The following is a 12,920-nucleotide window of genomic DNA, read 5'->3' on the forward strand; positions in this document are numbered from 1 at the left end:
AAGGCGAGCTCTCTACCACTTGAGCTACAGCGCCACTTCTGGTTTTCTGGTGGTTTATTGGAGATAGGAGTCTCACAGTCTCTCCTGCCCGGGCTGGCTTTGAACCGTGATCCTCAGATCTCAGCCTCCTGAGTAGCTAGGATTACAGGCGTGAGCCACCAGCGCCCGGCTTCGAACCTTAGTTTTTTGTGAATGCACACTCACTGATGCATCTTCACTTCTGGTACCAAAGCCTGGCACATAGCAGATGCTCAATTAGGACTTGGTAAATGAACAAGTCAAAATATAGAAGTGTTCCCTTTTTTTCTTGTGGGCATATTGGGGTTTGAACTCAGGGCTTTGCATGTGATAGGCAGGTGCTATACCATATGATACATGCCATCCAGCCCTTTTAGCTTTCATTATTTTTTGAATAGGGTCTTGCTTTTTCTCCTAGGTCAGCCTGGACTGTGATCCTGGACTGTGATTCTCTTGTTTACATTTCCTGCCTTAGCTTAGAGGATAAACCCCCACTATCATATCCAGCTTTTCTTTGTTAAGATGAGGGTCTCCTGAACTTTTTACCTGGGCTGGCCTTAAATCATAATCCTCTTAATTTTAGCCTCCTGAGTAGGTGGGATTACACGTGCTTGCCACTGCCTTTAGCTCCATTCTTAGATTGAGTAATGAATGCATGTTGTTTTTTTTTTTTATGGGTAGGACCGATTTCTTATTAACTACTTTCAAATATGTGAGTGTTATTTCTGCTTATAGAAGCTGAGACATATTTTTCCCTCAGTTTTATTAATTCCTGTTCCTGCTAAGGTGTCAAAATGACTTTTTTTTTCTCCTTGGTCTTTACTACCTCCTTCTAGACTTCTCTATGGCTTCAATTCATATCTTTTTTCTTTTCCTTCTTGTTTTCAACATCTGTCCATTTAAAAATATTGCAGTGAGCAAGGCACTGGTGGCTCATACCTTTAAAACTTAGCTACTCAGGAGGCTGAGATCTGAGGATCATGGTTGGAAGCCAGCCTGGGCAGACAAATCCTGAGAGACTTTTATAAAACTTCAAATAGCCAGCAATATGCTGGAGGTGGAGGCATGGCTCAAGTGGTAAAGTACCAATTGTGAATGGACAAGAACATGAGGCCCTGAGTTCAAGCCCCAATACCCACACAAAAACTATTACAATGAGCATCTACTTTGTGCTGGACTGCCAGGCCCACAGGAGTTGGGGAAGACCTGTACTGATGCCATCCCTGGACTTGTAGAGTTTTGAATTTGTCAAGAAATTTAGGCCAAACCAGATTCCACACAACTGTCTCATTACTAACTATAGTAAGTGTTATAGAGATAAAACTTGGACAGTTTAGAGCTTTAAGAAAGGTTTCCAGAGCCTATCTCTTCTGGAATCTACAGGAAAGGTAGGAAGTGGCAGATTTCAGGTTCTCAGGGGACAGCCTGGGGCTTTAAAGGAAAGGGTTGGGAGAGGGAAGCTGTTGTTACTGGAGTGAGAATGCAGTGGAAGGTGGAATGGGGATGGGCACATCTTGTCCCTTGGTGCTCACCTTTCCTCGAGGGCCTCCTGGACAGAGGCCCCACACTGTGACTAACTGCACCTCTGGTTTGTCCAGAAATGATCTGTATCGTAAACACCTTCTCTGGATCTGGAAGTCATTTAGGAAACATTAAAAATACAATGTTCCTTATCATCTATTCAGTTGCTACATTTATTTTTTTCTTCTTCGTTTTTTTCCATCAGATGTTATGTATTGCGGCACAGGGATTTAGTCCATTTTGCATTATTTGTAGGTAAATTTTATAGAAGACTTAGATAAATGGATGAAAATATGTTTATCTTCAGTGGAAGGCTGGATATTGTCCAGATTATCTGATTCTGTAGGGTCTCTATCCTTTATTGTCCCTGAATTATTTTACGTTATTGGAAATTACATGATACTTATGGTAATGCAGATAATTTCCTCCCATAGAAATGCAAATTTTATCTTTTGGGATTCAGCTGATTATTGCCCTATAGACACTGAAAAGATTTAAAATTTTACATCTATTAAGCAAATATATTTTGCTTTTCTTAATGACCTGTATATGTGTGGGTTTCTTTTGAATTTTCCTTTGAACCAGTTGTAATATCTTACTGTTTGCTTTACTGATGGAGTCACTAAAAGCTTTGACATATATGCATTTTATATCTACACAAAGGCATGATTTATTTTCCTTAAAAAACTACTTAAAATGAAAAAATAAGAAATGAATCTTCTTCACCTGTCTTCTTAGCCTTATGAATATCTAGTAGGTACTATTTATCATTCACACTTTACAAATGAGGAAACTGAGGCAAAGAGTGATTATCTTGTCCAAGGTCACACAGCTAGCAACTGCTGGAACCTGGCTGCCAAGTGCAGGGGGCCACAAATTTGGGGAAGTGGGGAGGGCCTTGGATGCCAGCCTAAGAGGGCATACAGTCTTCACCCTGTTGGCTAAGGGAGCCATGGAAGGCATTTAGGGGAGGAAGTGCCCAGGCTGTGGTATGTGCAGGAGGGCTGACACCATCTTTGTCTCCCACAGAAACCAGCTGCAGAGCAGCCCCTGTATAGCAGCAGCCTGTGGGGCCCGGCGGCCGACAGCCATGACTGTGTGGCTGAGGGCCTGTGGCTGCCACAACTACACGTAGGGGACTGGCTAGTCTTTGACAACATGGGCGCCTACACCGTGGGCACAGGGTCTCTCCTCAGGGGGACCCAGGCCTGCCGCATCACCTACGCCATGTCCCGAGTAGCCTGGTAAGGAGGCCTTGCTGCGATATGGGGGCGGGGAGGCAATAGGGAAGCTGGGGGGACCTGAGACCCTGCTGCTCTGCAATCCAGTTTGACTGGGAGCCCCTGGCTGCTGGCTCTAGGTGAGGTCTGGGCCATGAATGAAAAGCTTACAACTCGGCTCTGTGAATAATGCCGTGCTGGGCAGGGCTGTGGCTCTCTGCAAGGCCCAGGCCTGTTCTTCAACAGGTGGAAGTGGTAGGCAGCAGTAGGTGGGAGGGGCAGACAGAAGTCCTGGCAGAAGGAACTCAGTGTGGTGTGTTTCATCCAAGGTACTGTTTCAGGTTGGCTATGACCAGAGAGGAGGTAGCAGGCAAGGCCTGGAGGCCCAGTGAAGGGCTGGGGTGGTGGGAAGCAAGGACTGAGTTAACACCTAGAAAGACCACCCTGGAGATACTGGGTTCATTAAGGAGGGCAAAGATAGACAATTCAGCAGTGATATTCACTAGACATTATATTGGAGATGAACTATACAACCCGGAGGGGAGGGGAGACAGGAGAGGGAAAACAGAGAGAACAAGGGTGTGGGGTGACACTGTTCAAAAGGAAATATACTCACTACCTGACTGTACCCCTCTGTAATCATCTTTATGATTTTTTTAAAGCATAGACAGAGGTGGCTGGTCAGGTGGCAGCTCTGTGACCTGGGAAAGGCTTGTTTCTACTCATCGAGCCTCAGTTTTCTCATCTAAGAAATGAGTCTAACACTAGCCCTCTCTGCTTTGCCAGCTGGTACTGGGATCCTGTAAGGCCAGAGGTGTAGGAGATAAAGAGTTATGCCTGTGGAACCCTGATGTCAGATCTTACATTAGGTAGCTTCTGTTTCTTCTTCTCACTACACAAAACTCTAAAAAGATCCATGTTATCACCAAGTGATGTAATTGTCCTGACAGATCCCACAGCTGGTTAGCAGTGAAGGGCCAAGGGAACAGGAGCACATTTGAAACTTCACGCGGTGTCCTGAGGCCCCAGGACACTATCAAACCCCGATCCCCAGGTCCTGATAAGACATCAGGAAAGTTGCATTTTTTTTTTAACCTGTGAGGGGCACAGATTGGACTTAGTCCTGAAGGGAGTCAGGACCCATTGAGGGTTTTTAAGAAATGGGGCCAAGCCATGTTTAAAGATAAGGAGATAGAGATTGAGACAGAAGGAGCTCTCCCACAAAGGTCACCAGCCTGACTGCTAATTTGCTGTTGATCTATACAGATCAGCTGAGAGGAAGGCCTTCCTGCCAGTGTGGGACTGGAACATGCTTGAAGTATAGAAGGACTAAGGGGAAGCACTGGATAGAAGAGGGAGGGTCTTGTGGAAACGCAGATTCCAGCAGAAGCAAAGGCAGGCTCTTGACATAGAACCCAGCCCTCCTTCTCTACCCACCGTCTACCATTTCCCAGTCTAGTGGTGGCTTGCTGCCTGGCACACTGGCAGTGGGGGCCACAGATGTCTTCCCTACTTTGCTGTAGGTGAAGCAATGTCAGGGAACAACCAGTAGATCTTGTTGTTTCCAGAATGAGTCCCACTGTGTTTGGGTCTTTGGGGGTGTCTCGGCTCCCCTGAGCTCTGTCACTGAAGCTGAGATCTAGAAGTAGAGGAGGAGTTAGTCGGGAGAGGGCTGGATGATACAGGCAGGAGACAAGCACAGTACAGGCCCAAGAAGGTCCACTGAATGACAGGATAGCATCTGGAGCCACTCAGAATAGAATGAGGGCAAGGTAGGCTGGGTTGATCTCTTGGGGCCTCAGCATGGAGGGAGAAGCTGGCGACTCAGGAGCAGGGGTCTATCTTTTGGAAAGATGCATCAGTGCTGGATCCCTCTGGAAAGGCTAAGATTCAGTCAGAGAGCCTGTGCTGGCAGTGTGAATGGAACAGGGTCTGGATTTGCTGGGGCTAGGCTGGGTGTGAGACAAGAGTTCCTGCGGTGGCCGAGCAGTTGGCCCCATACTGGAGCTCTTTATTCATTAGGGGACAGAGGAGGAGAATTTGTGTGTGGGATTGTCTGAAGGGAGCAGGGTGTTGTAAGGTGACTTATCCCAGAAAAATGGAATATTGGAGCTCTTATTATACAGTTAGCAGGCTACAGGCAGCCAGTTATTACAAAGGCCTGCAGCCCCCAAATACACACAGCACAGCCAGGAAACAGGCTAGAGAGGAAAGGAAGAGTAAAAACAGAGTAAAAACCAGCAAACCACTTCAGCTCTGATGGAGAGCTGAGTAGGAATGCCATAATGACTGGAAACAAAACAGGAGACAGGACATGACCACAGAGAGACACATGGTATGGCATAATGGCGTCTGGGTTGGTCTGGGCCTAAACAGGGTCAAAGCAGGCAGTAGGTCCACAGGAAATCCCCAGTCCCAGGCACTGGACTGACAGATTCAGTAACCTATCATCCAAGGGCCTGGTGGGGGTGTTTCCTTCTCCCAGTCTGAAGACAAGATGCCGGACCCTACCAACCACTATGTGTCCAATATGGCACTGGCCAGACCTGACCTTACTTCAAGGGAATGAATTGTTCACAATCCTTAAGTTTGGGGGCTGGGGACTGGGATGTGAAAACTGGAATCCTAGTTCTGCTCCCTGCTAGGAACATGGTGCTGCATAGTTATTCTTGATCCTTAGATTCCTCTCCAGTAAAACAAAGGAGGTAATGCTTCCCTAAGAGGGGTTCCCATTGTTCAGGGGAAGATGTAATTAGACACTTAGAAAGTGCACAATAAATGTAGGTTCCTTTCTCTGGGCACTGGGGTCAGGTCATCAGGCTTCCCTGGCCTCTACCCTTGGATTGAGGCTTGGAGGCAAACCCACCCCCAATGGGGCCAGGACTATGTGTGTCTCTTGCCCCCAGGGAAGCACTTCGAGGGCAGCTGCTGCCCACAGAAGAAGACCAGGACGCTGAGGGCGTGTGCAAGCCTCTATCCTGCGGCTGGGAGATCACAGACACCTTGTGTGTGGGCCCTGCCTTCACCCCAGCGAGCATCATGTGAGCGGGCCTGCTCCCCCCCCCCCAACCCCCGAACCCCAGCGGGGCCGCGGAGATGCCTCTGGGAGAGGTGGGGAAGGCGGTGAGCAGGCACCCTCTGGCCAGGACTCTGGTGCCTGCTCTGCTGCCCCCACACTCCACCTGTAGTGTTTCTGCCCTGTAAATAGGACCAGTCTTACACTCGCTGTAGTTCAAGTATGCAACATAAATCCTGTCCCTTCCATCCGTGTCTGCCTTCTCTGCAGCGCAAAGGGCCTGGTCAGTCAGGTGTGGGGGTGTTCTTGGGGTCTTCCTTAGTCTCCTTCCCACCTTTGTAAATATGAAACAAATAAATATTTAGTAGTTTTTTTTAATATTCCAGTGGAATCTGGAAGTTCAATTCACAAAGCAATCAGGGCCAGGCCTGGGAGAAACTTCCCTAGTCACCATGAATGAACCCCTGCACTTCCACTTCTGTACTGCCATGCTCTGAGCCCTGTCTACAGGGTGGCATCTCCCATTGGTACCCACCTCTCCCGATTTTCCCCTGTCCTCTTCACAGGCCTCTATGCCTGGTCTCCTGAGGAAGGGTGAGATGTTGGGGCAAGGCAGGGGTCAGAACAGCTTCATTTCATGGGCTCATGACAAGCTAGTGGCCTCGGTGTTACCCACCACTCAGCCTGAGGTCTGGCTCAGAGCAAAGAAAACTGATTACTTGATACAGCTGTGGAGCAAAGGGGGCAGAGTCCACATAGATTGCTTTTTTGTTTTGCGGTGCTGGACCTTGAGCATGCCAAAAGCAAGTGGTCTACTGTTGAATTGCACCCCCGCCCCATAACCCATTTTTCTTCTGGGAGGTTTTAGTAAGCCCTGTGTCCTTTCAGTAGAGTAATGCCAATATATTGTGGTTGGTTTGGCTCTCAGGCAGTGAGTGTTAGAATGAGGCCAGGCATAGTTTGTTGTGTCCAGTGCCAGTGGGCACTGCCTCACTCTGGCACGCCTCAGATGAGCAGTTCTTACCAGGACAAAGTCTCTTTCATACTGCCAGGATTCTAAGCTATGAACCTTGAGAGTATGAACTGCTGAGAAAAAGACATCAGATTTTAGATTGCCCTCAGCTGCTGTACGGGAAACCTAAATTCTTTTATCTACTTAGCTTTCTTTTTGTGCTGCTACGAGGCTTGAGCTCAGGGTCTTTCACTCTCGCTTGGCTTTTTCCACTCACAGCTTGTTCTCTACTTTTGGAACCACACTTTCAGTTCTGGCCTTTTGATGGTTAACTGGAGACTAAGAGTCGCTTAGATTAGTCAGCCCAGACTGGCTGTGAACCACTAACCTCAGATCTCAGCCTCTTGAGTTGCAGGATTATAGGTTCAAACCACTGGAACCCAGCATTTTTATTTTTAAGTGAAAAAAAAAAGATATAACTCAAGTAGCATAAAAATCTAGCCCTTTAAAGCATAAAAGTGAATGGTCTTCAGTGTATTTGGTTGTGCAACTATCACAACTACCAATTCTATACCTGAAACTCCCTAAAGAAGCTCCTTACCCATCAGCTGTCACTCTTTTCCCCTATCCTCAAGCCCTGGCAACACACATCCACTTTCCATCTTTATAGATTTGCTTCTTCTGGACATTTCACCGCAATAGTTTTCATATTTTCTTGAGGGCAGGCTTAGCCACCCTGCTTCACTTACTGCACATGGCGCTGAGGTAATCTAATGAGGCCATGTGCCATGTGTTGAGAGGAAATTAGGAGCAACATCTCCATTTGCAAGGTTGGGCCTCGTTTTTGTACTCAGGACATCAGGAGACTCAGCACACAAAGAGGTCTCTTGTCTCTTTGGTAACCACTCAGAACCATGCTGTCCAAATATTCCCATGCTGGTTCCAGGGCTCTGCCTGTGAGCCTGTTTCTGAAATGTCTTCCAAGCAGCTGAATCCATTCATACAGCTGCTTTTTTCCTCCTCCTCCTCCTCCTCCTCCTCCTTCTCCTTTCTCCTCCTTCCCCTCTCCCCCCTCCTCCTCGTCCTCTTCCTTCTTCTCCCTTTCCTCTCTCTCTCCACCCTCCTCCTCCTTCTTCTTTGTGGTGGAAATGGGGCCAAACATTGGGTTTTCTTTGAAACTGATAACTGTTGGCAAGTTACAGGTGTAACTCAATACTTGGTTGGGCGCTTGAGGGCCTTCTGTGACTTTTGAAGTGACAAGTAGCTTGACCTGGAGCTTCAACAGATCACTCCCACTGGAACCTTTCCCGTGTTTCTTGTGCTATTTGCGGTAAGGATTTGAAATTTGCTTTTCTGAGAAAGTTATGTACAGGGGTCTCGATGTGACTTATTTACTCCAGACAGGCACTGAACCTTTCCCTCTCAGGGCTTGTCCTTTCTTCCTCTTCTCAGTCCACCCTTATTCAGAAGCCAGATCCGTCACTCCTGTGACTCCATTTCACCAAGAATGACAAAGTCCTCACCAAACTACCTCTGACTCCCACTCTTCCCCCCTCACTAATCCTGGCCACACTGACCTCTCCATTCCTCACATCCCACTGCTGGTTTTGCATTTACTCTCCCCTCCCTCTGGAATGGTCTTTCCTGTGGCAGTCACTCACTTAAGTCCTTCTATTCAAATGTTTTCCTCAGGCAAAGTCTTCCTGGATCACCTTTGAGAAAACACCACTTCCAAGTCTCTTTTTCCTATTAACTGGCTTTTCTTTCATATTGTACCTATCACTACTACTCACGTTTGTCTGTGTATCATCTGTCATCCTGTCTAGAATGTAAGCTCCTTGGCAGCAGGAACCCTATTTATTTTTTCACTTCTGTATCCTCATCATCCAAACAGAGCAGGTGCTCAAAAGTATATGCCAAATAAATAAACATAGCTCTTAACCAATTGTTAACTCATTTGTAAAATGTGGCTACTCAATATATTTCCTTCAACGGGTAGTTATTAAGTAAGATGGGTAGAAAGCACTCAGCTCAGTGCCTAATATATCATTAGATGCTTAATAAATGACACTGGAAAGTCATTTCTTGGATGTTTGTTTATTTCTTTTTTCGTCAATTGTGGGGCTTGAACTCTGGGCCTGGGAGCTGTCCCTCAGCTCTTCAGCTCAAGGCTAGTGCTCTACCACTTGAGCCACAGTGTCACTTCCTGTTTTCTGGTTGTTTATTGGAATTAAGTCTCACAGACTTTCCTGTGCAGGCTGGCTTTAAACAGCAATCCTCAGCTCTCAGCCTCTTGAGTAGCTAGGATTATAGGCATGAGCCACTGGCACCCAGCCTGGATGTTTATTTCTTACCGGGGCTAGGTCTGTGCTAGAGACTGCTAATGCAGAGATGAGACTTCGAAGAACCTACAGGGCAGGAGTCATTGAGAACTTGAATGAGACAATTTGGAGCAATATGGAGCACTATATATTTCTGAAACACATGCATGACAGGACCTTAGAAGGCCTGATGGTGCCATGTTTTTCCTTTATCCCCCAGCCTGGGAGAGGTAGGCCTAGCCAAGGAGCCTGATGGAGGTCAGAAAGGATGAGTTGCCTCTCTGCTCCTGCTCATAAGGGAGATGGTGACTCTGAGCAGGAACTGCTTTTCTACCTCACCTTCAAGAAGTCCACTTGTCCATGACAGCTCATGCTGCCCTTCGCTGCATTTTAAACTCCTTTCCTGGCATCTATGAGATGAACAGCTAAATTTGTGCAAAATTACCTGCTAGGGGTCAGAGAGGATTAATGTTTTGAAACCTGACTCAATCCTGTCAGTCATCTGCCATAATCCTCTAGCTAATTCCCACTGAGATCCAATAAAAACTAAATTGCCTGAGATCCCTGCCTACTCTTTTCTCATATTGCACTTCCTCAGTATCTTGAACAAACTAGTTTTAATAGGGTAAAAGGTAGCCCTACACCCCCAGAAAGGAATCACTTGGGCCCCTCTCCCTAGCTCTTGAATAATCCTCAGTTTGTGCAGTGACCACTGGAAGAGCTGGGAGGAGTGTTGCCAGTGACCTCAGGGTTACAGTTGGGAAGACTCAGCTCAAGATATTTAGTGAGCTAGCCTATGGCCAGAGACATACATGTATATAAGACACCCTCAACTCTGGGTGACCTTGGGGTCAGATTGCCAGATTAAAAAAAATATGGTACACTCTGAAATTTCTGCTTAGATGAATGAGGGATACTTTTTATCTATCTTGTGCAATATTTGGGGTATTTTTTAAAATATTAAAACAGTACTCGTTTTAAGTTCAGCTCTCACTGGGTGTCTTTTTTTTTGGTCGGTTGTGGGGCTTGAACTCAAGGCCTAGATTTCCGCTCAAGGTTAGCGCTCTATCACTTTGTGCCATAGCACATCTTCTGGTTTTCTTGTGGTTAACTGGAGATAAGAGTCTCACAGACTTTCCTGACCAGGCTGGCTTTGAACAGCGATCCTCAGATCTCAGCTCCTTGAGGTTTTGTTTTTTTTTTTTTTTCCCCTTGGGTCCGGTCGTGGGGCCTGAACTCTGGGCCTGGGCGCTGTCTCTCAGCTCTTCAGCTCAAGGCTAGCACTCTACCACTTGAGCCACAGCACCACTTCCAGCTTTTTTCTTTTTGCTTATGTGGTGCTGAGGAATCGAACCCAGGGCCTCATGCATGCAAGGCAAGCGCTCTACCACTGAGCCACCTTCCCAGCCCCTCAGCTCCTTGAGTAGCTAGTATTACAGGCGTGAGCACCGGACCCTGGCTGGAGTCTCCATTTTATTTGCTAAGTCTGACAACCCGGCCTGGAAAGTCCTCTTCGGCTGTCTGGACGTCCCTCTATGGATTTCGTTTCCTCCATCCGTGGATCTGGGGGTGTTTCTGAGAGTTGCAAAGCGACTCCTTTAGGCGGGGAACCCCCACATCCTCCTGCTCAGGACCCGCAACTTTCGGGGATGGAAGCGATGCTCTTAATTACCGCAGAACGGAACCATGCCTGCGCGGCTTCTAGCCGCGTCGCCCCGCACGGTCTCTCACTCCGTCGGCTTCCTGTTTCGTGACGTCACTTCCGCATCCCCGGGCCGCCACAGGGTCTTGCGCGCTCTGCCCACCCGGAGGCGGAACCGACCTAAGTATAAAAACCAATGGAAGCCATTGGTTGAAAGCTACAGCGGCAGCTCCGCCTCCAATGGGAAACGGAACTTTCGCTGAGGGCTCCGGCGGGGAGGAGGTCAACCCGGGACGAGAGCGGCGTGGGGGGCGGAAGGCGGGGCGGGAGCGGGAGGGGGGAGAAGTGACACGGAATCCACCGGAAGGCCCCGCTTGTACCGGAAGTGGATTCTGGTCTGTCTGCGACTTCCGCAAGTTCCTAAAGAACCGGAAAGCCGGGTGGACGTGAGAGGACTCGTCTCTGCTCTCCCTTCGCTGTCATTTCATACTTGGGAGATGACATCTTTCTGACAGCAAAACGAGGCTTTGAAGGAGCTCTACCGAGGAGATGTTTGGCATTTTACTTTATTGTAACTCCTCTGTACAGTATTTTCACAATAAAAATAAATTAATTTAAAAAAAACATACTTAAGGGCTAAGAATGTGGCTTAGTGGTAGAGTGCTTGCTTAGCGTGCATGAGGCCTTAGGTTAGATTCCTCAGTACCATATAAACAACAATAATAATAAAATCATATTAAAAATTAAAACCATACTTAAAACACTCAAAAAGTTCCTGACAAATTAGAAAATTGAAGCTTAGATGTGAATTAACTTAAGAACAGTTAGAGCAAGTTGGGAAAAGTGTTTGCCTAATCTAAGGGACCTATCAATCACCCAAGCTGCTTTCATATACAGACTTGGTCACACTGAGGCCCAATGTTTTGGGGGAAGCTAACCAGGACCTGGGGCTTTATGCCTCTAACTTCTGTACCCACCATAGGCTACCTTTGTTGTGGCACCACGATAGGGAGCTCCTACGGCTGGGGCTCTGGGCCAAAATGTCAACCTTCCCTTACTTTACTCGACTCCCAGGAAGAGAATATAATATTTTAGAATAGTCAGAAATAAGAATTTATGAAAATTTGAGAGCAGACAGAGGACTTCTGTATTTTATATTGATATTAAAAACATAATTTTCACAAATACAAGGAACAGGCAAGTGAACACACTTCAGAATAAAAGCATTTTTCAGTCTGTTGCTAGTTTTGGACAGTTGAGTGTCTGAGTAGTATCACCCCACCTTTCTTCCTGCTCTGGTCTCTATGACCTCTTATGTGGTTTAGGATTCCCAGAGAGCCTGGGTAAAAGCATTGGTCCTCCAGTAAGGAGAAATACACATGTCCTGGTAGGCAGTTAGGATCTATCCATTCAGCACCTCGGTCAGTACTCCGCTCTTTTCTTCCCTCCCCTGAAGTCCCATGCATTTAAACCTATTACAAACCTTTGCAACTGACTTCAGTGGGGGTAAGTGGTAAGAAGTAAGAGGAACTGGTTGGAGAAGGGGGTAAACTGAGCCTGGACTCAGGCAGGAGGGGAGGAAGCAGAGTGCTGCCTAGATCTCAGCAGTCAGCTTCCTGGGATGGAGTCTCTGGCTAAGAGGGAAGGCCTGTTCCCAGAGCCCCTGAGATGAACATTGAGTTGCAAACAGGCCTTAAACTGTTGCTTTCTGTCTTTACTGTCACTCCAGAGAAAACTACCCAAAGATACTGGCCTTGTTAGGGACCAGGCAGGCCAAGATGTGGGACCCAACATTAGAAATACAGAATCCTGGACCATTGGTATTAGAATCCTGACAATCCGGGCTGGGAAGGTAACCCAGTGGTAGAGTGCTTGCCTTGCATGCATGAGGCCCTGGGTTTGATTCCTCAGTACCACATAAACAGGAAAAAAAAAAAGCTGGAAGTGGTGCTGTGGCTCAAGTGGTAGAGTGCTAGCCTTGAGCTGAAGAGCTGAGGGACACTACTGAGGCCCAGAGTTCAGACCCCACCACCAACCAAAAAAAAAAAAAAAAAGCTGACAATCGGTCTCAATAAACACAGGGAAATTGAAGCCCAGTGAGGTAGAAAGACCTGCTCAAGATCTCCTAAGGTTGTCATAAATCTACCCTGGGAATCATGGAGACACATGAAGCTTGGCCCCAAATTGAGATTTGACTTACAATCACACAATTCCATGAAGGCTGGTTTAA

General features: G+C 47.2%; 1 protein-coding gene across 2 annotated transcripts in view; it reads left to right on the forward strand.

Annotated features, from left to right (window-relative positions):
- The window catches only part of Azin2 (antizyme inhibitor 2), a 31,659-nt gene extending 22,851 nt beyond the window's left edge, over positions 1–8,808 (forward strand). For both annotated transcript variants that reach the window (XM_042680803.1, XM_042680812.1), the window contains exons 10-11: positions 2,569–2,783; positions 5,666–8,808. In XM_042680803.1, the coding sequence (XP_042536737.1) occupies positions 2,569–2,783; positions 5,666–5,804 (354 nt within the window). In that variant the 3' untranslated portion in view covers positions 5,805–8,808. The remainder of the gene's footprint in view (positions 1–2,568; positions 2,784–5,665) is intronic.
- Positions 8,809–12,920: the final 4,112 nt, after the last annotated feature.

The sequence above is a fragment of the Dipodomys spectabilis genome, unplaced genomic scaffold (genome assembly GCF_019054845.1).
Source record: "Dipodomys spectabilis isolate Male_0828 unplaced genomic scaffold, ASM1905484v1 ptg000002l, whole genome shotgun sequence".
NCBI lineage: Eukaryota > Metazoa > Chordata > Mammalia > Rodentia > Heteromyidae > Dipodomys > Dipodomys spectabilis.